Raw genomic sequence first — 24,510 nt, forward strand, 5'->3', positions numbered from 1 at the left:
GTTCAATAGAAGGCCCAACTAGAAAACGATATTCAGTGGAATCCAAAGATGACTTTTCATAAAAAAAAATTATGATGGAAATGTAATACACAATAAAAATAGGAATGAATCTGGGACTGTGGAAAAGTGATTTTGTTACCTCAAAAATCTCATCTTATGCAAACAAGATAGCTTCCTCCTGCTTTTTCATTCTTTCACCAAGTGGAAGGTTGGCGTAAAAAGTAGACTGAATATCTCAACACCAAGGCAAATTAAAAGATATCCAATCATTACTTTTCCAGTTATTTGAGTCTAATTTTATCCTGTAGAGTTGTGTTTTATTTCCTTTTTAATATCATAATATTCATATCATATCATTCATAATTATTCATATCATAATTATTCATAATTATTCATATCATAATTATTCATAATTATTCATGACCGAAGATTTAGTTTCTTTGGTCCTTTAGTCCTGAAGGAACTCTTTAACACTGGAACCTACTTACAGGTAAACTGAACACACACATAGAATGTCAACATAATCTTCCATATGTATCTTCCAGTCTAGTTCTTTATTTGTAACGATATATTCCTAAGTTTCAATGCCAGAATCCCCATTGGCACTTATGAGTTTTTTTACCTTTGCCTTATGATTTTTATTTGATAAGTCTGGGATATAGTCTGATTACTCCTATATATTATAAGTTGTACAATAGTTGTAAGTGTACACTTACTGATCAAAAACTATCAGAAAAAAAGAGCAAAAATTCAAAAAATATTTCTAATGATCTAAGAAACTCCCACGAACAAGTTTTTTTAAAGTTTATTAATATACAAAAATAGAACATTTTTTTTACCTATGAAGGAAGAATGATATTTAGAGGAAGAAGAAAAGGAAATTTTTATAAAGTCTGATGTTTACAAAGCAAACCCAGTATAAAAGCATATTCAATGATAGTAGTCTGAGCATTTTATTTAAAAATTGCAGAAAATATATTAATTGGAATAAAATATTTTCGATTATATGATGAGGATTTAAAATATGTATTAATTGGTAGTAGGTCTATATTATTTATTCAAACAATATTAAAAAAGAGTTAAAGGGCTTTATTTTAAATATTATTGTCAGTTCAAATTTGCTAACTTTGTTGTAAAAAGAATTTTAGTCATCTGTAGTTACAGTTTTTCAAGATGCAGGCATCCACTCTACCAACCATACCCAGAAAGAAAAAAAGGAGTCCACAGAATAAAAAATGTTCACTTTAATTCTCTTCTTCATATTTTGTTGCTCTGTTAAAACTTAACCTTTTAAAAACTGATATACTCCTTACTCCTAAAAATATTTTATTCAAACTGGTTACCTGATTATTTCTGGGCAAAGTTAATGAATGATATTTTTGTTTTGTATTACTCTCATAACTCAAAATGTTTCCATGTATTTTTTTTTAATTCAATGCTCTTTAAATCTTACCTCTTGGTAATTCTTAGGATTGCTTGTAAACTTACTTTTATTTCTCTTACGTAATGGCAGGTTACATGAACTATCTCTTCATTTATTTATAGAGTTCTAAAATTACATTGATTTAAAGGAGTAACATGGATTTTCCATTAATTTCTTTAAGGCAACCTTTACATCATTATTCCTCAGGCTGTAGATCAAGGGATTCAGCATAGGAATCACCAATGTGTAAAACACAGAAGCCATCTTATCAGTATCCAATGAGTGGTTGGTTTGGGGCTGCAAATACATGAATAGCATTGTCCCATAGAAAACTGTGACTGCTATCATATGTGAAGCGCAGGTGGAAAAGACTTTTTTCCTTCCTTCTGATGAACATATCCTTAGAATGGGCAAAACAATATTGAAATAAGATACTAGAACTGTAATCACGGAAAAAAACAAATTTGTTGCTGCAGATTTAAAGACTATTGTTTCTGGTACGTAGTAAGTATCAGAGCAAGATAATGCTAACAGACGTGCAATATCACAGTAAAAATGATTGATTATATTAGAAGAGCAATAAGACACAGAATACACAAGATGAAACCACAATAGCTGTAGAAACGCCATAGAGGTATGTGAAGGAGACCAGCAGGTGGCAGAGCCGCCGAGACACCACCACCATGTAGAGCAGAGGGTTACAAATGGCCACATAGCGGTCATAGGCCATCACTGCCAGCATCATTACCTCCGATACAATAAAGAACAAGAACCCTCCCAGTTGGGTGGCACATTCATAGAATGAGGTAGTTTTCTTCTTTATTAAAAAGTTAATCAGCATTTTAGGGGCAATGACAGTAGAGTTGCCAAGATTGATGATAGCTAGATGTCGCAGGAAAAAGTACATGGCGGTTTGAAGTCGAGAGTCAACACTGGTGAGGGTGATGATGCCTAGGTTCCCTGCCATGGTCAGCACATAGAGCACCAGGAAGACCAGGAAGAGGGGAATCTGGAGCTCTGGACAGCTAGAGACACCTGTGAGAATAAACTCAGTGACCCTGGTGAAATTTTCAGGAGCCATGTCAGAGTTTGGAAATTCATCTGTTTGAGGAAGAAAATAAGTGGTTATAGACGTTAAGGAATCATTTTCTAGGACTTCCACTAGATGGCAAGGTCAATTCCTGGGTGAGATCTTCTTGTCATGTATTAATCTAATTCAGTTATTAAACTCAGTGTTCTCAGTCTAATAAATCAGCTTTGCAATCATTTGGGAGAGAGCAAAGCAAGTATGGTAAATTTAGTATGGCAAAGTAAATAGTTGTTTCAGCATCCTGCAACACTTTGAGGGTTTACTGCCTTTCAGAGTAATTGAATTAAGAATATGTTCTTAGCTTGCAAACATTTGAAGCCGGGATGTATCTGATGATTTTTGCATTGATCATGAGAAAGGCTTAAGAAATTGTGTATCGCCAAATAATCCAATGGCTACTTGCAATTTCCTAATCTGATAATTCTTCCTTTGTCTCAAGAATATGTACTATACTCTTCACTTTAAGAATTATTTCCTTTTACAACATGTATTAGATGTATACTGAGCTTGCAGATTACAACATGCATGTCTGTTTACTACTTTTTCTCTTTTCATTTTATTAACTCAAACAAAAATATATGGATAAATCTCTTCAGATCTATTTTTCAGGTTGCTGTTTCGCTTCTTAGGTTTCCATAAATAATATCAGTAAAATTTTGGCCAGGCGCGATGGCTCAAGCCTGTAATCCTAGCACTTTGGGAGGCCGAGGCGAGTGGATCACGAGGTCAGGAGATCGAGACCATCCTGGCTAACATGGTGAAACCCCTCTCTACTAAAAATACAAAAAAAAAAAAAAAAGAAATTAGCCATGCGTGGTGGTGGGCGCCTGTAGTCCCAGCTACTTGGGAGGTTGAGGCAGGAGAATGGCATGAACCCAGGAGGCAGAGCTTGCAGTGAGCCGAGATTGCGCCACTGCACTCCAGCCTGGGCAACAGAGGGAGACTGCATCTCAAAAAAAAAATCAGTAAAATTTTTATCATTTTTGTAATTCCTCGACATTATGCTTTCTTGGGTACTACTTTCTATTTCTTCCCTCTCATGACTATTCTTTTCCTTGTGCTAAAAGTTCGTACAATTCTCCGTGTTTTTTTTCATGGTTTTTCTTTTAAATAAGTTTTTTGGTTTATAAAATGTTATATTTCTTAAATTTACACAATACATCTGCTATTAATTTTAGCTGCTCTGTTTTATTTCTTTTACATTTTTTGATATTTATATTATTGTAATAGGAATAAACACCTTCATTTTGAGAGTTTTTATGATAATTGTGTTGCATGTATTTGCCAGAGATTCAGCACGCTATTTTAGTATGGATGAACATTTTCCTAGAGTTGTATATTTTAATCATGATTATTGGCCCCTAACTAAGTGAATTCATGTCCTGTTAGAGTCACAATTGATAGTTCCAGTGGTGGGCACCTGGCCCAAAAAAGTCTTATATAGTTCTTTATTTTAAAGTTCACAATTAAGTTCCAGAAAGTTAAGAATATGTTATCACACAGATCTGAATTTTAAAAGTCCAGAGCTATTGACATTTCCTCTCCTTCTAAAAGAGATAGAGTAGAAAGAAAAACAAATGATTATTCTGCAGTGAAAAAAAATAATGAAATGACTACTTTTAAAAAAAAGAGAGAAATAACACCAAAATGACTGCTAACGTTGTTGGATAGCTGGTACCAGTTTGTTTGATGATACCAAGCATAAATTTTTCCTTTGGGTTCTGTGAATCATCCTCTTATTTTCCACATATTTATTAAAATTCTACTTTGTTCCAGGCTATGTTCGAGCTTCAGATAAATCACGTGACCCTCAGATCATGAATACGTTATTGTAATGGTAGGGAAGAGAAAAATCTGTTAAGAAGACATATAAACACAATACTTGCAGATTTAAATAAGCATAATAAGTAAAACAAACAAGATAATATACTAGGATAACCTGGGAGAGTACTATCACATGGAATACTAATATTAATACTTTTACGAGGAAGGCTTTTCTGAGAAGGTGGCATTTGAATTGAAACCTAAAGGTTGAGAAGGAATCAGCTATTTAATCAATCACAGGAAGAGCATTTCAGGATTCCAGGAAAGAATTAATTTCTTGAAAATCCATATCTGGGAAAAAATGTGGCCTATGCCACATCTGTTCTTCATTCAGATAAAGTTATCCTGCCTTTAGTACATGTTCTCATAAAAGCTGTAACGTGCATAGATAGGAAATGAGTACAGGAGAGGAGGAGCACTAGGTAAATAATGATAGACAAAGATCCTTGTTAAAAATAGATGAAAAGCATGAAACATTAAGTTAATAGCACTATATTGCAAGGGAGGAAATAGTTTTGCAGAGTATAGGGGCCTTCAACATCGTTGGTGATAACCTAGTTTAAGCTCTGCCCTTAAAAATTGTCAATAATCAGTGTTTCTACTTACTTCAACAGAGAATCTGCTTTGCTTTCTACTTCTTTAGCCCTCACAGATGGCTACAGAATAGATTTAAGGTTTTTTTCTAAATCCCTTGAGACTCATTTGGTTGAAGTTTCAATCTGATTCAAGGATAAAAAATTGCACATAATTACCTGAGGGAGAGTGCCTTGGATATTTGTTAATTATTCTCAGAATTTTCCATTAGAAAAAGTCATAATATTTTATGTTTCAGTCTAACTGAATAATTGAATTATGCAATATGACTAAACACAGGAAATTATACATATGACTTTGTCAGCATTTCAGTTACACAGTATTTTGCTCATATTAAGTACACCACACACAGACACCCACACATGCAATTTGTTAGTAAATGAAAAAAATTTTCTAGAAAATAACATGCAAAATTTGATAAGACAACATCCATTGACAAATAATACTTTTGGTGTTTATGGTATAATTCTACCAGATATATAGTTATTGGCTGACATAAGAAAGTGTCATGACTTTGGCTGGGTGCGGTGGCTCATGCCTGTAATACCAGCACTTTGGGAGGCCGAGGCGGGCGGATCATGAGGTCAGGAGATTGAGACCATCCTGGCTAACATGGTGAAACCCTGTCTCTACTAAAAATAAAAAAATTAGCCGGGCGTGGTGGCAGGCGCCTGTAGTCCCAGGGACTTGGGACGCTGAGGCAGGAGAATGGTGTGAGTTCAGGAGGCGGAGCTTGCAGCGAGCCAATTGTGCCACTGCACTCCAGCCTGGGCCACAGAGCAAGACTCAGTCTCAAAAAATAAAAAAAGAAAGAGTCATAGTGTCATGACTTTTATTTTTTCTGCCAATATATCAGTGGTAAATCATTTCTTCATCTGTTTATATCTTTTATCACTAGCAATTTTGAAGAATTTTTTATAATTTTTTATAATTAATTTTTTATAATTTTTTTATAATTGATGGTGAAGCACTTTGGCATTTCTTTCTGTTTATTTTGCTTGGAGTTATTTTATCCTGTTATATCTTCATCATTATTAAAAAATAAACTTAGAAAGAAATTTTGGCCAACATCTTTTTCCCTGTTTCTTGTCCTATAATATAGTTTTTTCTTTCCACTTAGACTTTATAATTAAACATGTGGTAGGTATCTTGTTATTGTTCTATAGTTGACTGAGACTGGTTCCATGGGTTTTGTTTTTAGTATTATGTTTCTCTCTGGCTTCATTCTGAGTGTCTATTGTGACAAGTCACATCTTTTCTTTTTCAGTGTATGTTTTTTACTCAATAAATATTTGTTCATATGTAATATTGTATTTTCATCTCTTCAAGTCCCATCTGACATTTTGAATTTCATTTATTTCTCACAGTGTTGATATTTGAGCTAAATCATTCAGTATATCCAACATCTATAATAACATTTTGAAGGTTGCACGTTGCTACTTTCTCATAGGACTAGAATTTGTGATTGGATGTTGAATATTGTAAATTTTATAAGAATAATTGCTGTGTTTTATTTTTATTTGTTTTCCTAAAAGAATGATAAATGTTTTAAAATGTACGAGTAATTATTGACTTTGGTCACCCCGTCGTGCTATCAAACAGTTATCAGTTGACTCTATTTGAGACTTGTTTTCAAGCTAGCAAAGGGGTTTAAAATAGCTTTATTTCTGAGATTTCTACTGGATGTCTATGTCTTGTAAAAGGACTTTCCACTATGACTTTTTAGAATTCTAATGTCTTCCTGCCCTGTGTAGTTTCTATGAAATGTTTCAGTGTACAATTTCCTGGTCATTCTTTTCACAGCTTTATGTCATGCACAAGTCTAGAGTTCAGCCAAAATCGCAAGAAAACTTATGGAGGAAAGGATGACCAACAATAAGGATAGGACCTATAGCAAACAAACAGCAGTGTGCCAAAAGGATGTTCTCCATTATCTGTGATAACTTTAAATGGACATGGATTACATTCTCCAATTAAAAGAAAGAAATTGACAGAATAAATTAAACAAACCAAAAAAATCATGTAATCCAAATATATGCTATCTGCACAAGTCTGACTCACTTTGTTTAAATAAAATGAAAACAAGATTGAGAATGTACATCCTATTTTTAAAAAAGGCAAAACCCCTACAAAATAAAGATATAGCTTACTAAAATGTAGCTTAATGTGTGTTCCACTGGTAGAATATAAGGTATGAGATCACTAAAGAAAATAGTAAATCAGAAGAAAGACATTTTGGAAGGAAGTGGTATTTTAATTGAATTCTATAATATGAGGGTTAATTGGCTGATTATAATGAGAACAATCTATTTTTGAAGTGTTAAAATGGTTCTTTTTGTAGAGTCATAAAGAATGTACTTATATCTATTAGAAGCACTGTCAAGTGATAAATATTTTCTCATAATTTATTGCAACAATATTCCATAGTGTACTGTAAAGACAAAGTTTGCACTAATTCTTAAAGACTCTATAAAAGACATTTTTAACCCCTAAGTTGCTAAAGCTGTAGATCAAGAGATTAAATCTGAGGATCATTAAAGTGTAGAACAAGGAGGTCATTTGTCCATATCAAAAAGTAGAGATCCATAGAACATAACCAACATTGTAAGATGAGAACCACACATGGAGAAAGCTTTTTTCTGCCCAGTGCAGAATTCATTCAACATATGGCTAACAAAATCAGAATGTTTGACACTAGCAGTACCAGGAGGTAGGGAACAAATTAAATGCTGTAAGCAGTGTGATCAGCAATTCTCTTTCCTGTGCATTTGAGCATAGCATATGGAAGAAGAGAACATCATAACAATAGAAATGACTGATGATAAAGCTACAGAAGGTCCAAAAATGTTATTGTGATCACTAGAGATTGAAATGTATTATAGAGGTATGGAATGCTCATCAGCACATGGTACAGTCACAGACACATAATAACAATGTAAAACAAAGGGTTAGACATAGCAGTCATAGGCCATGGTTACTAAGATTAAAAGTTCACTAATAATGAACCTAAGAAAGTCATGTGTGTGGTACATGCATCATAGGAAATATTATTTTGATCCACAACAAAATTTAACATTTTCTTCACGTAAATAACAACAAAATTGCTCAAATCAATGAAAAATATGTGTTTGATTAAAGATATACAACAGGTGTGTATAGGTGGGAGTCTAGTTTGGTCAAAATGTTCATGCCCAGGTTGCTCTTCATTGTGATCAGGTAGGTGATGAGGGAGACGTCAAAAAGAGTTAAACCTGGCTGGGCACAGTGCTTCATGCCTGTAATCCCAGTACTTTGGAAGGCCAAGATGGGTGGATCACTTGGGGTCAGGAGTTTGAGACCAGCCTGGCCAACATGGTGAAACACCGTCTCTACTAAAAATACAAAAATTAGCCAGACATGGTGGTGCATGTCTGTTGTAATCCCAGCTACTTGGAATTCTGAGGCATCCTGTGACTTCATTAAAGTCAGTCTTCACTGTTAGATTATTTTGCCCCTTTTCATCCAATTACATCTTTTTGGAAGAAACAGGTATTATAAGCTTTCATTTAGTATCGCTCAAACAATTTATTATATTTGTGAACCGAACAGAACAAATTTTTTTATTTATAATAGGGTATAGAATATAACAATATAAATAACTAATTCTAAACATCTGATTCTAAAACTAAAAAAAAATGATAGAATCTTCTACTTTTCAAATGCAGGGATAAATATAACATATTGCATCGATACAGCATAGATTAAATTCTTAATAGAATGTGCATATCAATTGATAGCAAAGCTCTATGTGTATCAATATATGAATATTAGACTTTATTTCCTCTACATAATGGTATCACAGTTTTTCTTTAGTACATTTCTATTATGTTTCACAATTTTGCTGTAATTTTAATATTCTTAAAGAGTCAGGGATAACATGCAGCTAATAAAGGTTAAGGTCTAGGACCCTCTCTGCTCCCTGGGTGGGACTTTAGTAATGAACTCACAATGAAATACGTCTTTGCCAAAGTTGCAAAAGCAAGATATTTTAACCACAATCAATTAAGCCCACCTGTCTTCCCATTCTGACTACCACCTATCACACTTTAGCTGATATCATAGTGCATTATCATGTCTGCAGGCATTTGTAGGGTACAAGCAACAGGAGATTGAGTTAAAGATACTTTACTTGATGTTTAGTGGGTATATTCATATCGTTCAAAAATCAATGACATTTATTATTGAATAATGCTATCTATTCTGGTGCAGAAATGACTACCCAGAATAGTCTTACCGTGTAGTATGCAGAGATGTTTCTGGAATTTCATTAATAGGCGTGATGGCTCACACCTGTAATCTCAGTACTTTGGGAGGCTGAGGCAGGTGGATCACCTGAGGTCAAGAGTTTGAGACCAGCCTGTCCAACATGGTGAAATGCCATCTCTACTACAAATACAAAAAAAGTAGCCAGGTGTGGTGGTGGGTGCCTGTAATCCCAGCTACTCAGGAGGCTGAGGCTGAAGAATCACTTGAACCTGGGAGGCGGAGGTTGCAGTGAGCCAAGATCGTGCTCTTGCACTCCAGCCTAGGCAACAAATGCAAAACTCCATCTCAAAAACAATAAATGAATAAAATAAAATTATTATAGTTATAGATTTTATGATTTTTGACTATTAGTTTATTTACAATTGAAAAAATTAAATTACATTTTTATTGTAAATAAATAATTTATGTCTCAAGTTGTAAGTACATTTTCTTGAAGTAAACTTCCAAATTAGTATAAGTGTCAAGACACACAAGATGTGTCTAAAATAAATGATTTATATTTATGGCTAAATAAATGATTACATTTGGCTAAAATAAATTATTTATAAATAATATATTATTTATATATTTATATATATTTATAATAATTATATATAAATAAATATAAATAAATATAGTTTGTGATAATTTATTTTATGTACTTTATTTCCTTTTATATAATGATATAGAGGTAATAATATCTATAAAGCATACCCAAATGTTTATTTGCTTGGTGTAGTGGCTCACACCTATAATCCGAGCTACTCAGGAGGCAGAGGTGGGAGGATTGCTTGAGCCCAGGAGTTCCAGGCTGCAGTGAAGCTGTGCCATTGCACTCCAGCTTGAGCAACAGAGTGAGACCCAGTCTGTAAATACATAGATACATATACATATACAAATGTATTCATAATGCATATTACATAATAGATATTTATATGCATATAATTGACATATTGCATATGTATACATAATACATATTAAATGCATTACATCAGGAATTAATATCTTATTATTTCTGAAATTATGCAATTATTTTTGGTATTTATAGAGTATAACACTGTGATTTACAAATATTTCAGTAATAAGTACAGCCTCTCCATTTAAGAAAATCAACATGCTATCAGTCAATCAAAGTGGAACTGGTCTAATTAAAAATAATGAAGTGGCTTTTTTGTAATCTCTTGGATTCTCCTCTTATCACATTCAGTGTTAACTCAGTGAAAGCCTGGATACTTTTCAATTGGAAGGGTAATTGGATTTCAAAATATTGAGTTAGATAAAATGCAGAATAGAATTATAATTTAAAGGAATGCCATCATCAGCCTGCCCAACTATCAGGTAGAAACTTTTGGGAGACAACCCCTTGGTCCACATCTGCATTTTGGAGCAGCTGGAGCCTGGAGCTACCTTTGGCAGGTGGTAGCGATGCTAAGATCTGATAATTCCTATGTATAGGCTGTTCCACCTTGTCCAGGGAATGAGGACAGAAGGGGAGTACAATACAGGAGAGCTGGTGAGCCACTTACTACCTTCTTCCCAGATGAAGCCATCTTCTGTTTCTCCATAGAGCCTCACTCTTCCTTTCTGGCCTCTTCCTGTCTTACAAGTAATAACTAGAAAGAAACTCCTTTTGGAAACTTTATTTTGAATTTCCAAAATCTCAGGGCCTGCCATCATAGGGTTTATTGTAGAATAGGAGGTACACTGGATTGATCAAAGGAGTTCAGATTTCCAGCACCAATCTTACCACTTTGAAGTGTTTAAATTTTGCTAAGAATTCTTCTAGTGTTTGTTAGCTTTTCTTCATTTCCAACGTTAGTTACTACCTTCCTCTGAAGACTTCTGGATTCTTTTACCTTTATTTTTGTGTGGAAAAATATATCTGATCTCTTCAGAACATTTTTTGTTTATCTGTAGGAATTTAAGGGGTCCAAGTGCAGTTTTGTTGCATGGATATATTGCATAGTGGTGAAGTCTGAGCTTTAATTGCATTTAACATAATGTACTCCAGTTTTATTCATGTTGTTGCAAATAATGGGATTTTTATCGTTTTGATGGTGAAATAACATAAAGAGGAATAAAAGCTCGTGGCAAAATTGAATTAAAGGGTAACAATAAAACGTAAACTTTTTTTTAACCTGAGTGCCATCAAGTTCAAGACACTTTTTGTAAGTGATGACACCAGTCAAAATTAGTTCATCTCTAATGGACTCTGTGTTTCGGGAATTTACCCATGTCAATACATTCTTTTTTACATTATTAATGGAAACAAAATGGGTTTTCATTATAGAATTTTGAAGATTAGGAAACAAAATAAAAAAGTCATAAGGAGCCAAATCAGACAGTAGGATGGATGCCTAATGGTTTTCCATCAAAACTCTCACAAAATTGCCCTTGTTTGATGAGAGTAATGAGTAGGAGCCTTGTCTTGGTGGAGAACGACTTTCTGGTAAATCTCTCCTGTGTATTTGACTGATAAAACTTTGGCTAACTCTCTGTCAAAACATAGTTATAATAAGCAGATACTATCTTCTATGTCCCTCTGGAAAACCAACAAGCAAAATGCTTAGAATGTCTCAAAAAAACCATTGCCATGATGTTTTCTCTTGACCAGTCTGCTTTTGCTTTGTCTGAACCACTTCCCCCTATTGGCAGTCATTGGATTGTTTGTGCTTTATCTTCAGGGACATACTGCTAAAACCATGTTTTACTCCTCTTATAATTTTTATCTCATGTGCTTTATCTTCAGGGCCATACTGGTAAAACCATGTTGTATCTCCTGTTACAATTCTTTGAAGAAATCCTTCAGGATCTCAATCCCACCTGTTCAAAATTTCCTTTTTCTTTTCCCAAGAAAGAGAAAGGTGACTCCAGCCTATGTCGCCTAGGCTGGAGTGCAATGGTGTGATCTCCGCTCACTGCAACTTCCGCCTCCTGAGTTCAAGCAATTCTCCTGCCTCAGCCTCCTGAGTAGCTGGGATTACAAGCGCATACTACCAAGCCTGGCTAATTTTTGTGTTTTTAGTAGAGAAGGGGTTTCACCATATTGGACAAGCTGGGCTCGAACTCCTGACCTCATGATCTGCCCACCTCAGCTTCTTAAAGTGCTGAGATTACAGGCGTGAGCCACTGCACCCAGCCCTCAAAATTTCTATTGAGAGCTCTGCTCTTGTCTGCAACTAATTTGGGTGCAATGGTTTTTAATGGTAAAGAGTTAGCTCAACTTTAATTTTTTACACAGAAATTATGAAAGCTGAGCCAACTGAGATGACGATGTTATTGCCTGTTGTTTCTGCTGTTAATTCCTAGTCCTTTTCAATTAGGGTGTGAACAGGATGACTTTTTTTTCCTTGCGAATTAATGCACATGGTTTGTCTCTTCTTTGGCATCATCTTATCCCTGATTAAAACAATTGATACATTTGTGGGCAGGGTGCGGTGGCTCATGCCTGTAATCCCAGCACTTTGGGAGGCCGAGGTGGGCAGATCTTGAGGTCAGGAGATCGAGACAATCCTGGCCAACATGGTGAAATCCCGTCTCTACTAAAAATAAAAATTAGCTGGGCATGGTGGCGAGCACCTGTAATCCCAGCTACTCAGGAGGCTGGGGCAGGAGAATTGCTTGAACCGGGGAGGCAGAGGTTACAGTGAGCCAAGATCATGCCACTGCACTCCAGCCTGGGGGACAGAGCGAGACTCTGTATCAAAAAAAAAAAAACAAAACAAAACAAAACAAAAAAAACTGCTGATTTCTCTGGGGGGCATTTTCCTCACAAAATTTTTGTAAAGCATCAGTAATTTCACCATTCTTCCACTCACATTTAACAAAATTTACTGCTTTAGCAGAATTCATGTTGCTCTGACAGGGGCTCTTTTCAAAGTAATGGCTTATCTTTCTTAGTGTATCAGACTAGGTCTTGTTTAGACATCTTATACTTCCATGAACTTTACGAAGACCCTCCATATTCCATTGTATGTATATACCACCTGTTTTTGTTGTCCTTTCATAAACTGATGGATATTTAGCTTGAAGTTTCATCTTTAGAAGTACCATATTTTTATTTTTTTTTAATTTTCACTTGTCTTCTTACAGTGTTAATAATTTTGCTAAAAGATTCAATACATTAAACATATGTATAACAGTTATTTTAGAGTCCTTACCTGCTAATTCTATCATCCATGTTTTTTCTGTTTTATTTTAATTATCTCATGGATAGGCTCACCCATTGCTGCTTTCCCATATGTCTAGTATTTATGACTAGATGCTGAAGATTTTGAATTTTATGTTAACAGATGCCATAAGTTTGTTTGCTGGTTTGTTTTCCTAAAATAATGTTAAATGTTTAAGACAAGTATCAGTTGGCTTCTTTTGTGACTTGTTTGAAGCTGTATGATTAGAGTTTATTGCAGATTTTACCTCTGAGATTTCTATCAAGTGACCATTTATTGAACAAGGACTCACTCTACATTGACTTAACTCGAATGTCTTCCTGCCCTGTGCAGTCTCTGGGAATTTTTCAGCTTATATTCCCTGGTCATTGTTTAATATCCTTGAATATGTTCCTTATAACCACCCACAATTTAATATTCAGCCACAAAAAGAAGATGAACTTGTAATTGAGGGAAGGATGAACAACATACATTAATAGATATGACATATAGGAAACGAATAGCAATATGCCAGAAAGAAGTCCTCTATTATTCACAGTTACTTTAAATGTACACAAATTAAGCTCTCCAATTAAAAGGCAGAGATAGTAGAATGAATTAAAACAGTGATGTGATTCAACTATATATGGAATGGAATAGATTTACTTTGTTTATACTGTTGTTTTATGTCCAGAAAATTTAAAAAAAAACATAATTGGAAAGATGTATTTTCAACAAAGAAAAAGTTATTAACAAACCCATAGTGTACTGATGTAGCTTTTTAAAAGTATTTTGAGGAGAAGAAATATGAGGTTATATAGAATCACTGAAGAAAACGCTGAATCAGCAGCAAAATATGCCGGTAAAGAAATGACACATAATAGAGATATAAAATATGGTGTTTCACTTGGCTGAATATAAGGAAAACAACCTATTGGAGAAAAGGATGAACAAACATTAATATATATGACATAAAGAAAACAGGTAGCATGGTGGCGGGTGCCTGTAGTCTCAGCTACTCAGGAGGCTGAGGCAGAAGAAAGGCATGAACCCCAGAGGCGGAGCTTGGAGTGAGCCGAGATCTCGCCACTGCACTCCAGCCTGCCCGACAGAGCAAGACTCCATCTCAAGAAAAACAAAACAAACAAACAAGAAAAAACAGGTAGCAATATGCCAGAAATAAGTCCTCTATCATCCACAATTTCTTTAATATTACATGAATTAAACTCAATAATTATAATTAAAAGGTACGGATAGTAGAATGAATGTAAACAACAACAATGCGATCCAGCTGTATGCTGTTGGATGACAGAGTATCATGAGATGTGTTGTAATCAGTTTTTGCTCTCGAGCCCAAATTAATACAATTATTTATACATGAAAATATTATCAAGTGGAGAAGATGATTGGCAGGAGACAGGGCTAATGTGTAGCCCCCACTTAGATGGACAGAACAGCAAGTGGAGAATCATACCACGATTTTTTGCTCTTAGAACCACTGCAGAAACATATCAGGAAAACCAAAAGAATACGTAGTGTTACAGTCACGCCCATGCACCACAATGTAGTAGTCTGTTGATGTGAGGTATCACCTGAAGTTCTCTGTCTCAGGACCAAGAGAATTAAGGAGCATGGACACAAAAAGTGAGGTTGGAGTGAAAGTTTAATAAGCAAAAGAAGAAAGTTCTCCACTGTGGAGAGGACACCTGGAAGACGGTTGCACTGATGAGGGCTGCAGTGTTTCCTTTGCACAAGGCACAAATTTCTGGTAGATTCATCCTGTCCTCCTAGTGCACATGTGGGCCCTTAGCTTGAGTTACTCCATATTGCTTTGTTCCTCTTACTATGCATGTGTCAGGGGATGGAATTTCCCATTGCAGGCATGTATGGGAAAGTCACCGGTATAGTCTTTCTTATCTGTACTGCTATGGGGATGTCTTAGGCAAGCCCCCTTGTGCAAGTTCTCTTATCTGTGCCTGCAGGCTGTTCTTTTGTTTGAGAGGATTCAACTGAGGACCCGCCCTAACTCCCTGCCTGACTGAGTTTTTTCCTTTCTCCTCCCTCAATAGGCCCTTTGAAAAAAACAGCACACTACTGCAAATTCCATGAAACAAGCAAAAAACTGAGTTCCTAAAGTATGAGAGGGGGAAACCCTGACTCTAAACACACATTATCACTGGAAACTCTGAAAACCCAGGTCACAGGAGAAGGATTTAATCTTACCTAGAACTAAAATGGATTTAGGAAGTTGTGCAAAAATATAAAAGTAGAAGCAGCAGTGGATGTTGCCTTGCAGGCATTCCCAGTCTCCAGCTTGAACCCACGTAAGCTATTCCTGACTGTATCTCACAGGGTCCATCAGAGAAGGCAGCCAGAAGAACTGGGGAGTGATCACAGGGTGAAGAAAGCTTCCAACTGCAATCGGTAGTGGTTTTGACTGGGCAACAATTTTCTTGACCAGAGTCCAGAGGATGAGCAGGAGCTGCTGCAGATATGAATGCAAGAGAGTAGGAGTTGCTGATGGAGTGGATAGACAGGGAGGGATGAGGTCCAAAGCCATGCTTGCTTTCTCAGCAGGGTGGATCACAGCCTGGAGCAAGGTCTGAGCTGGGGGACACTGCAAGAGTAAGACCAGTCTCTCCAACTGCATGAAAGCTGTGTGGGGCCTCGGCAACAGGCTATCCCCCACTTTCTGGTGAATTATATGGCATAGCAAAGGTGGCCAAGATCCCCATTGGCCTGAGAACCATTCCCCCATTCCCTACAGTGGCTGTGGCAAGCCCAACACAAGGAGAGTCTAAGCCCAGACTTGCCTAACCCCGTCCCCAGATAATGGTATTTCTCTACCCACCCTGGTAGCTGAACACAAAACATTGAAACTCTTGAGAGCTTTATGGCCCCTCCCACTACCTAAGAAACCAAAATACTTACCCTGGCCAACTTAGGGCAAGCTTAGTTCCCCCTACTACTACTGTAGCTGATGCTCTCTTGAAAGCACCACCTCCTGGCTGGAGGTCAACTGTGATGGTTAATATTGAGTGTCAACTTGATTGGATTGAGAGATGCAAATTATTGTTCCTGGGTGTGTCTGTGAGGGTGTTGCCAAAGGAAATTAACATTTGAGTCAGTGGACTGGGAGAGACAGACCACCCCTCAATCTGGGCAGGAACCATCTAATCAGCTGCCAGTGTGGCTAAGTAAAGCAGGCATAAGAAATTGGAAAGAGGAGATTTGCTGAGTCTTCTGGCCTTCATCTTTCTCTCATGCTGGATGCTTCCTGCCCTTGAACATCGAATTCCAGATTCTTCAGCTTTTGGACTCTTGAACCTACACCAGTGATTTGCCAGGGGTGCTCAAGACTTTGGCCACAGACTGAAGGCTGCACTGTTGGCTTCCCTATTTTTGAGGTTTTGGAACTCAGACTGGCTTCCTTGCTCCTCAGTTTGCAGACAGCCTATTGTGGGACTTCACCTTGTAATTGTGTGAGTCAATACCCCTTAATAAACTCCCCTTCATGTATACATCTATCCTGTTAGTTCTGTCCCTCTAGAGAATCCTAATACAACAAGCAACTCATGACAGAATAAACTCAATCTCAGGGAAAAGAAGACAACACCTAATTCCATTGCCTGCGACATCCTGGTTAACCAGAGGTCCTGAGTCTGTCCATGTGACAATTTTACTGCCAGCATAACCAGCATTTGAGAAAGCCAGCACACTAAACAGATCTACAACCAAGAACTCTTATAGAGTCTACTTCACTCCCTGCCAACCCCAAGAAAGCAGATGTTGGTATCCACAGCTGGGAGACTTGAAGATGCATTGTATCACAGGACTCTTTGCAGACATTTCCTAGCACCAGCCCAGAGCCTGGTAGTCCTCCTGGGTAGCTGGACCCATAAGAGCAACAACAACCCCTGCAGTAAGCCTCACAGGAGCCCCATCCCTAGAAGAAGGGGGAGTGCACCACATCAGGGAGACCACCTTGTGGGATAAAAGAATCTGAACATCAGAACTCAAGTTCCTGACCTTTCCACTGAAACAGTCTACCCAAATGAGAAAAAAAAAAGAGAAGTAATTTTGGTAATATGACAAAAAATTGTTCTATAACACCCCCAAAAGTTCACACCAGCTCCCCAACAATATATCTAAAACAAGAAGAAATATCTGAATTGCCTGATAAAGAACTCAGAAGTTTGATTATTAAGCTACTCAAGGAGATACCAGAGAAATTAAAAACCAACTTAAAGACATTTTAAAAAAATACAGCATATGGATGAAAAATTCTGAAGATAAATCGATATCATAAAGAAAAAAAAGCAATCAAAACTTCTAGAAATGAAAGAAACACTTAAAGAAATACAAAACACAGTGGAAAGTTTAAACAACAGACTAGAACAACCAGAAGAAAGAACTTCAGAGATAGAAGACAAGGTTTTCAAATTAATGCAGTTGGATAAACACAAATAAAAAAGAATAAAAAAAAAAAAAACAAAGCCTCCAAGAAACTTGGGATTATGTTAAATGGCAAAACCTAAGAATAATTGGTGTCTGTGAAGAAGAAGAGAAATACAAACATTTGGAACACTTGTGTGGGGAAATAATTGATGAAAATTCCCCTGGCTTTGCTAGAGGTCTAGACGTTCAAATACAAGAAGCTCAAGAAACACCTGGGAAATTCCTCACTAAAAGATCATCGCCTAGGCACACAGTTATCAGATTATCTAAAGTCAGGATGAATGAAAGAATCTTAAAAGCTGTGAGGCAAAAGTATCAGCTAACCTGTAAAGGAAAATCTATCAGATTAAAGACAGATTTTTCAGCAGAAACCCAACAAGCCAGAAGGGATTGGGGTCCTATCTTTAGCCTCTTTAAACAAAATAATTATCAACCAAGAATTTTCTATCCAGAAAAACTAAGCTTCATAAATGAAGAAGAGATAAAGATTTTTCAGACAAAGAAATCCTGAGAGAATTTGCCACTACTGAGCTAGCACTATAAGAAATGTTAAAAGGAGTTCTGATTCTTGAAACAAAACCTCAAAATACATCAAAATAAAACCTACTTAAAGAATAAATCTCACAAGGCTATAAAATGATAGCACAATGGAAAAAATACGGTATTTTGGCAACAACTAGCATGATGAATAGAGCATTACTTCACATCTCAATACTAACATTGAATGTAAATGGCATAAATATTCCACTTAAAATGTACAGAATGGCAGAATGAAAAAAATCCACCAATCGAGTATCTACTGTCTGCAAGAGACTCGCCTAACACATAAGGACTCACATAAACATAAGCTAAAGGGGTGGAAAAAGCTATTCCACCAAAACAGAAACTAAAAGTGAACAGAAGTAAGTATCCTTATATCAAATAAAACAGACTTTAAAGCAACAACCCTTCAAAAAGACAATGAGAGACATTATATAATGATAAAAGGATTAGTCCAACAGGAAAATGTAACAATCCTAAATATATATGCACCTAACACTGGAGCTCGCAAATTTATAATATAAAAATCACTAGATCTAAGAAATGAAATAGACAGTGTCTATCTTTAAATGAGATTACGGTCTGTCTCATTTCTTAGGTCTAGTAATTTTTGTTTTATTAAATAATAGTGGGAGACTTCAACACCCCATTGGCAGCACTAGACAGGTTATCAAGACAGAAAGTCAACAAAGGAACAATGGGCTTAAACTATACCCTAGAACAAATGGACTTAATGATATTTACAGAACATTCTATCCAACAACTGCAAAATATACACTCTTTTCTTTAGCACATGGAACATTCTCCAAGACAGACTATATGATAGGTCACAAAACAAGTCTCAATAAATTTAAGAAAATATGGCTTGGCACAGTGGCTCACACCTGTAATCCCAGCACCTTGGAAGGCAAAGACAGATGGATCGCTTGAGGTCAGGAGTTCAAGACTAGCCTGGCGAACATGGTGAAACTCCATCTCTACTAAAAATACAAAAAATTAGCTGAGAGTAGTTGTGTGTGCCTGTAGTCCCCGCTACTTGGGAAGCTGAGGCAGGAGAATCACTTGAACCCTGGAGGGAGAGATTGTAGTGAGCTGAGATCATGCCCTTGCCCCCCAGCCTGGGCAAAAGAGCAAGACTCTATCTCATAAATTTGAATTAATTAATTAAAAAATAAATAAATTTAAGAAAATCAAATTTATATCAAGTATCCTCTGAGAACATATTGGAATAAAATTAACTTCAAAAAGAAACCATAAAACTATACAAATATATGGAAATTAAATAATCTGTTATAGAATGATCTGTGGGCCAACAATGAAATCAAGATGAAAATTTAAAAATTATTTGAGCTGAATGATAATAATGATAAACTTATCAAAACCTCTGAGATACAGCAAAAATGGTGCTAAGAGGAAAGTTCATAGCATCAAATACCTGCAACAAAAAGTCTGAAAGAGCACAAATAGACAATCCAAGGTCACACTTTAGAGAACTGGAGAAAAAAGAACAAACCAAACCCAACCCCAGCCAAAGAAAACATCACTCACTGATGATATGATTGTATACCTAGAAAACCCTAAAGACTCATTCAAACAGTTCCTAGATCTCATAATTGAATTTAGTAGTTTCAGGATACACACATCAATGTACAGAAATCAGTAGCACTGTTGTACACCAACAATGACCAAGCTGAGAAACAAATAAGAACTCAATTTCTTTTATAATATTTGCAAAAAATAAAATAAAATACTTAATAATATACATATCCAAGGAGGTGAAAGAGCTCTACAAGCAAAACTACAAAACACTGCTGAAAGAAGTCAATGACAACACCAACAAATGGAAACACATCCCATGCTCTTGGATGGGTAGAATCAATATTGTAAAAATGATCACACTGCCAAAAGCAATCTGTAGTTTCCATGCAAGTCTCATCAAACTGCCATCATCATTCTTCACAGAACAAAAAAAAGAGCCTGCATAGCTGAAGCAAGACTATGCAAAAATAACAAATCTGGAGGCATCACATTACCAGACTTTAAACTATGCTATAAGGCTATGGTTACCAAAGCAGTATGGTATTAGTATAAAAATGGGCACATAGAACAATGGAACAGAATAGAGAACTCAGAAATAAAACCAAATTCAGCCAACTGACCTTTGACAAAGCAAACATAAACATAAAGTAGGCAAAGAGCAAACTACTACAAATGGTGCTGGAATAATTGGCAAGCTACATGTAGAAGAAAATTGGATCCTTATCTCTCACCTTATGCACAAATCAACTCAAGATGGATCAAAGACTTAAATCTAAACATGAAACCATAAAATTCCTAGATGATAACATTGGAAGAACTCTTATAGATATTGGTTTAGGAAAAGAGTTCATGAAAAATAACCCAAAAGCAAAAGCAACAAAAACAAAAATAAATAGATGGGACCTAATTAAACTAAATAGCTTCTGCATAGCAAGGTAAATAATCAGTAGAGTAAGCAGACAATCCAAAGAATGGGAAAAAATATTTGCAAACTACGCATTTAACTATCATGGTTTCCCACTCTTACTATGGTTACCATGGGACTGCAGGAAGGACAAACACAGAAATGAAAACTTAGAACAGAAGAAACTATTTTAAAGAGAGGGTCTGGGGAGGAAGAAGAGGGCTCCTTGCTTCTAGTCAGCAAAGGTACCCCTGAGCTTCTACAGCCCTTCATATTTATTGGGTAGAAAGAGCAGGGAGGAGGAGGTAGCCATTGGTCAGCTGCTTAATTGATCACAGGTTCACATTATTGCTAACAGGCTTCCTATGTGCCTAATCACAAGAAACACTGTGCCTAGGGAATAACTGCCCTCAGCATTCCTTCTGGGCATCAGACACAGTTTGTCATTTTGCTGACATTCTGCATTTATGAGAATAGTTTGCTGTTTACTTATATAGCCTCCAGTGGTATGCTGAGTTGATCACGACCCTCACTCTTTCGGCCTGCAACATTCAACAAAGGACTAATATCCAGAATCTACAAGGAACTCAAGCAAATCAGCAAGAAGTGAACAAATAATCCCACCAAAAAGTGGACAAAGGTCATGAATAGACAACTCTCAAAAAAAGATATACATATGACCAAAAAAAATTTAAAATTCTCAACATCGCAAAGTATCTGGAAAATGCAAATCAAACCACAATGAGATACTACCTTACTCCTGCAGGAATGACCATAATTAAAAAAAAAAAAAAAAAAAAAAACAAGTGTTGGCATGAATGTGGTGAAAACAAAACACTTTCACACTGCTGGTAGGAGTGTAAACTAGTACAACCACTTTGGAAAACAGTATGGAGATTCTTTAAATAAGTAAAAGTAGAACTCTCACTTGATCCAGCAATCCCACTCCTAAGTATCTACCCAGTGGAAAAGAAGTCATTATGTGAAAAAGACACTTGCATATGCATGTCTAGAGCAGGGAAATTAGCAATTGCAGTAGTATGTAACCAGCCTAAATGCCCATCAACCAACTAGTGGATAAAGAAAATGTGACATATATATACACACATACATATATATACACATATATATATATATCATGTATACACATATATGATATGTGTGTATATATATGTGTGTATATATGTCACATATATGATATGTGTATACATGATATATATATGTCACATATATATGATATGTGTATACACGATATATATGTATATATGTGTGTGTATATATACACATTTCATATATATGTGTATCATGATATACATACATATATCATGATACACATATATACACATATACACATATATATCATGATACACATATATACACATATATGTGTATATATGTGTCTATATGTATATAGACACATATGTGTATATATGTGTCTATATGTATATATACATATGTGTATATTATATATATGCCAAAATAATGGCATATATATACATATATACACACATATATACATATATACATACATACACATATACACATATATATCATGATATATATGTGTATATGTGTATATATATCATGGTATATATGTGTGCATATATGTATATATATCATGTGTATCTGTATATATATATCATGATATATATGTGTGTATATATGTATATGTATATATATCATGATATGTATGTGTGAATGTATATATATTCACATATGTGTGTATATATATCATATTTTCTTTATATACACATTTATATCATGATATATATGATATATATATAAAGAAAATATGATATATATGACAAAAAGTGGACTCATATAACCAGAATATATATATTTGATATATATATCACATTTTCTTGATATATATATATATTATATATATATGTGTGTGATGGTATACTACTCACTTATAAAAAGGAACAAAATAAAGGCATTCACAGCAACCTGGATGGAGCTGGAGACCTTTATTCTAAGTGAAGTAACTCAGGAATGGAAAACCAAATACCATACATTCTCACTTTTAAGTGGGAGCTAAACTACAAGGTTACAAATGGGTAAGAATGACATAATGTATTTTGGGGACACAGGGAAAAGGGTGCAGTGTGGGTGAGGGATAAAAGGCTACACATTGAGTACAATGTACACTGCTCAGGTGATGGGTGCACCAAAACCTCAGAAATTACCCCAATGAACTTATTCATATAGCCGGAAACTTCCTGCTTCCCAAAAATTATTGAAATAAAAAACAATTTAAAAAATTTGAAAATTGGAAAATTTATATACATATGAAAAATTATCAAGGACATTACTCTATATTTATTATAACAATATTACAAATTGATTATTAAGCACAAAGTTGACATCAATTCTTAAAGAGCTTATAGAAGGCATTTTTCACCTTTTTATTTCTTAAGCTGTAAATCAAAGGGTTAAGCATGGGGATTACTAAAGTGTAAAACACAGAAGCCATTTTATCAGTATCAAAGAAGTGAGTAGAACTGAGCTGCATGTACATGAAGAGTAGAGACCCATAGAACACAACCACCACTGTCAAATGGGAACCACATGTGGAGAAAGCCTTTCTCCCGCCCTCTGCAGAATGCATTTGACATATGGCTAACAAAATCAACATGTAGGACACTAAGACTATCAGAAGGGAGGAGATCAAATTAAATGCAGAAAATAGTATGATCAACAATTCTATTTCCTGTGCATTTGAGCAAAGCATAGGTAGCAAAGGAACATCATCACAGTAAAAATGACTGATGACATTAGAGCCACAGAAGGTCAATGTAAAAATCTTAATAGTGAACATCAGAGCCTGAAATGTACTGTAGAGATACAGAATGCCCACCAGTACATGACAAGAGTCGCTGAGACATAATAACATAATAGAGCAGAGGGTTACAAATGGCCACATAGGCCATGGCTGACAAGATGAAAAGTTCACTGATAATGAACATAAGGAAGAATGCCAGCTGTGCAACACATGCATAATAGGAAATAGTATTTCGATTCACAACAAAATTTGCCAGCATCTTGGGACAAATGACAGTAGAATTACCAAGATCAACAAAAGCCAAATGTCTGATAAAAAAGTACATAGGTGTATGTAAGTGGGAGTCCAGTTTGGTCGAAATGATCATAGTTAGGTTGCCCACCACTGTGATTACGTAGATGACGAGGAGGACTCCAAAAAGGGGAATCTGCAGCTCAGGCTGCCTTGTGAGTCCCATCAGAATGAATTCAGTTAGCACTGTTAGATTGTGTTGGCCCATTTAGTCCAGTTATCTCTTCTAGGAAGAAACAGTTGGGTTATTAGGTGTTTCATGTAGTGCTATTTAAACAAATTATAATTTTTGTAGACAGAATAGATTGTTATTGACGATAGGTAATAGAAATATTATTTCTACATTTGATTCAGAAATGAAATATAAAACAAAATTTTCTACTTCCCTAAAAGACGAATTCATATAAAATACATGCACTGAAACAACATAGATTAAATAGTTTCATCAATATTTGAAATATATCAGTTAATAACACAACCATATAGGTATTAATACAAAAAGATTATGCTTTTTTCATCTGCGCAATGGCATCATGATTTTTCTTTTGTTCACTTCCACCGTTTTGTAAAACTTTTCTGTAATTTTGATATTCTCAAAGACAGAGGTAGAGATAGCAATAGATAATAGAT

General features: G+C 35.5%; 2 protein-coding genes across 2 annotated transcripts; both read right to left on the reverse strand.

Moving 5' to 3' along the window:
* Nucleotides 1–1,555: 1,555 nt before the first annotated feature.
* On the reverse strand, nucleotides 1,556–2,504 carry LOC116468152 (olfactory receptor 8J3-like). The gene is given in 2 exon segments (XM_032151762.1): nucleotides 1,556–2,021; nucleotides 2,023–2,504. Coding segments are annotated over 2 exon segments (948 nt in total).
* Nucleotides 2,505–23,172: 20,668 nt separating this feature from the next.
* Nucleotides 23,173–24,088, reverse strand: LOC116468153 (olfactory receptor 8K5-like). Its single transcript, XM_032151763.1, is given in 2 exon segments — nucleotides 23,173–23,676; nucleotides 23,678–24,088. Coding segments are annotated over 2 exon segments (915 nt in total).
* Nucleotides 24,089–24,510: the final 422 nt, after the last annotated feature.

This window comes from Hylobates moloch, unplaced genomic scaffold, assembly GCF_009828535.3.
Source record: "Hylobates moloch isolate HMO894 unplaced genomic scaffold, HMol_V3 SCAFFOLD_5, whole genome shotgun sequence".
Classification (NCBI taxonomy): Eukaryota; Metazoa; Chordata; class Mammalia; order Primates; family Hylobatidae; genus Hylobates; species Hylobates moloch.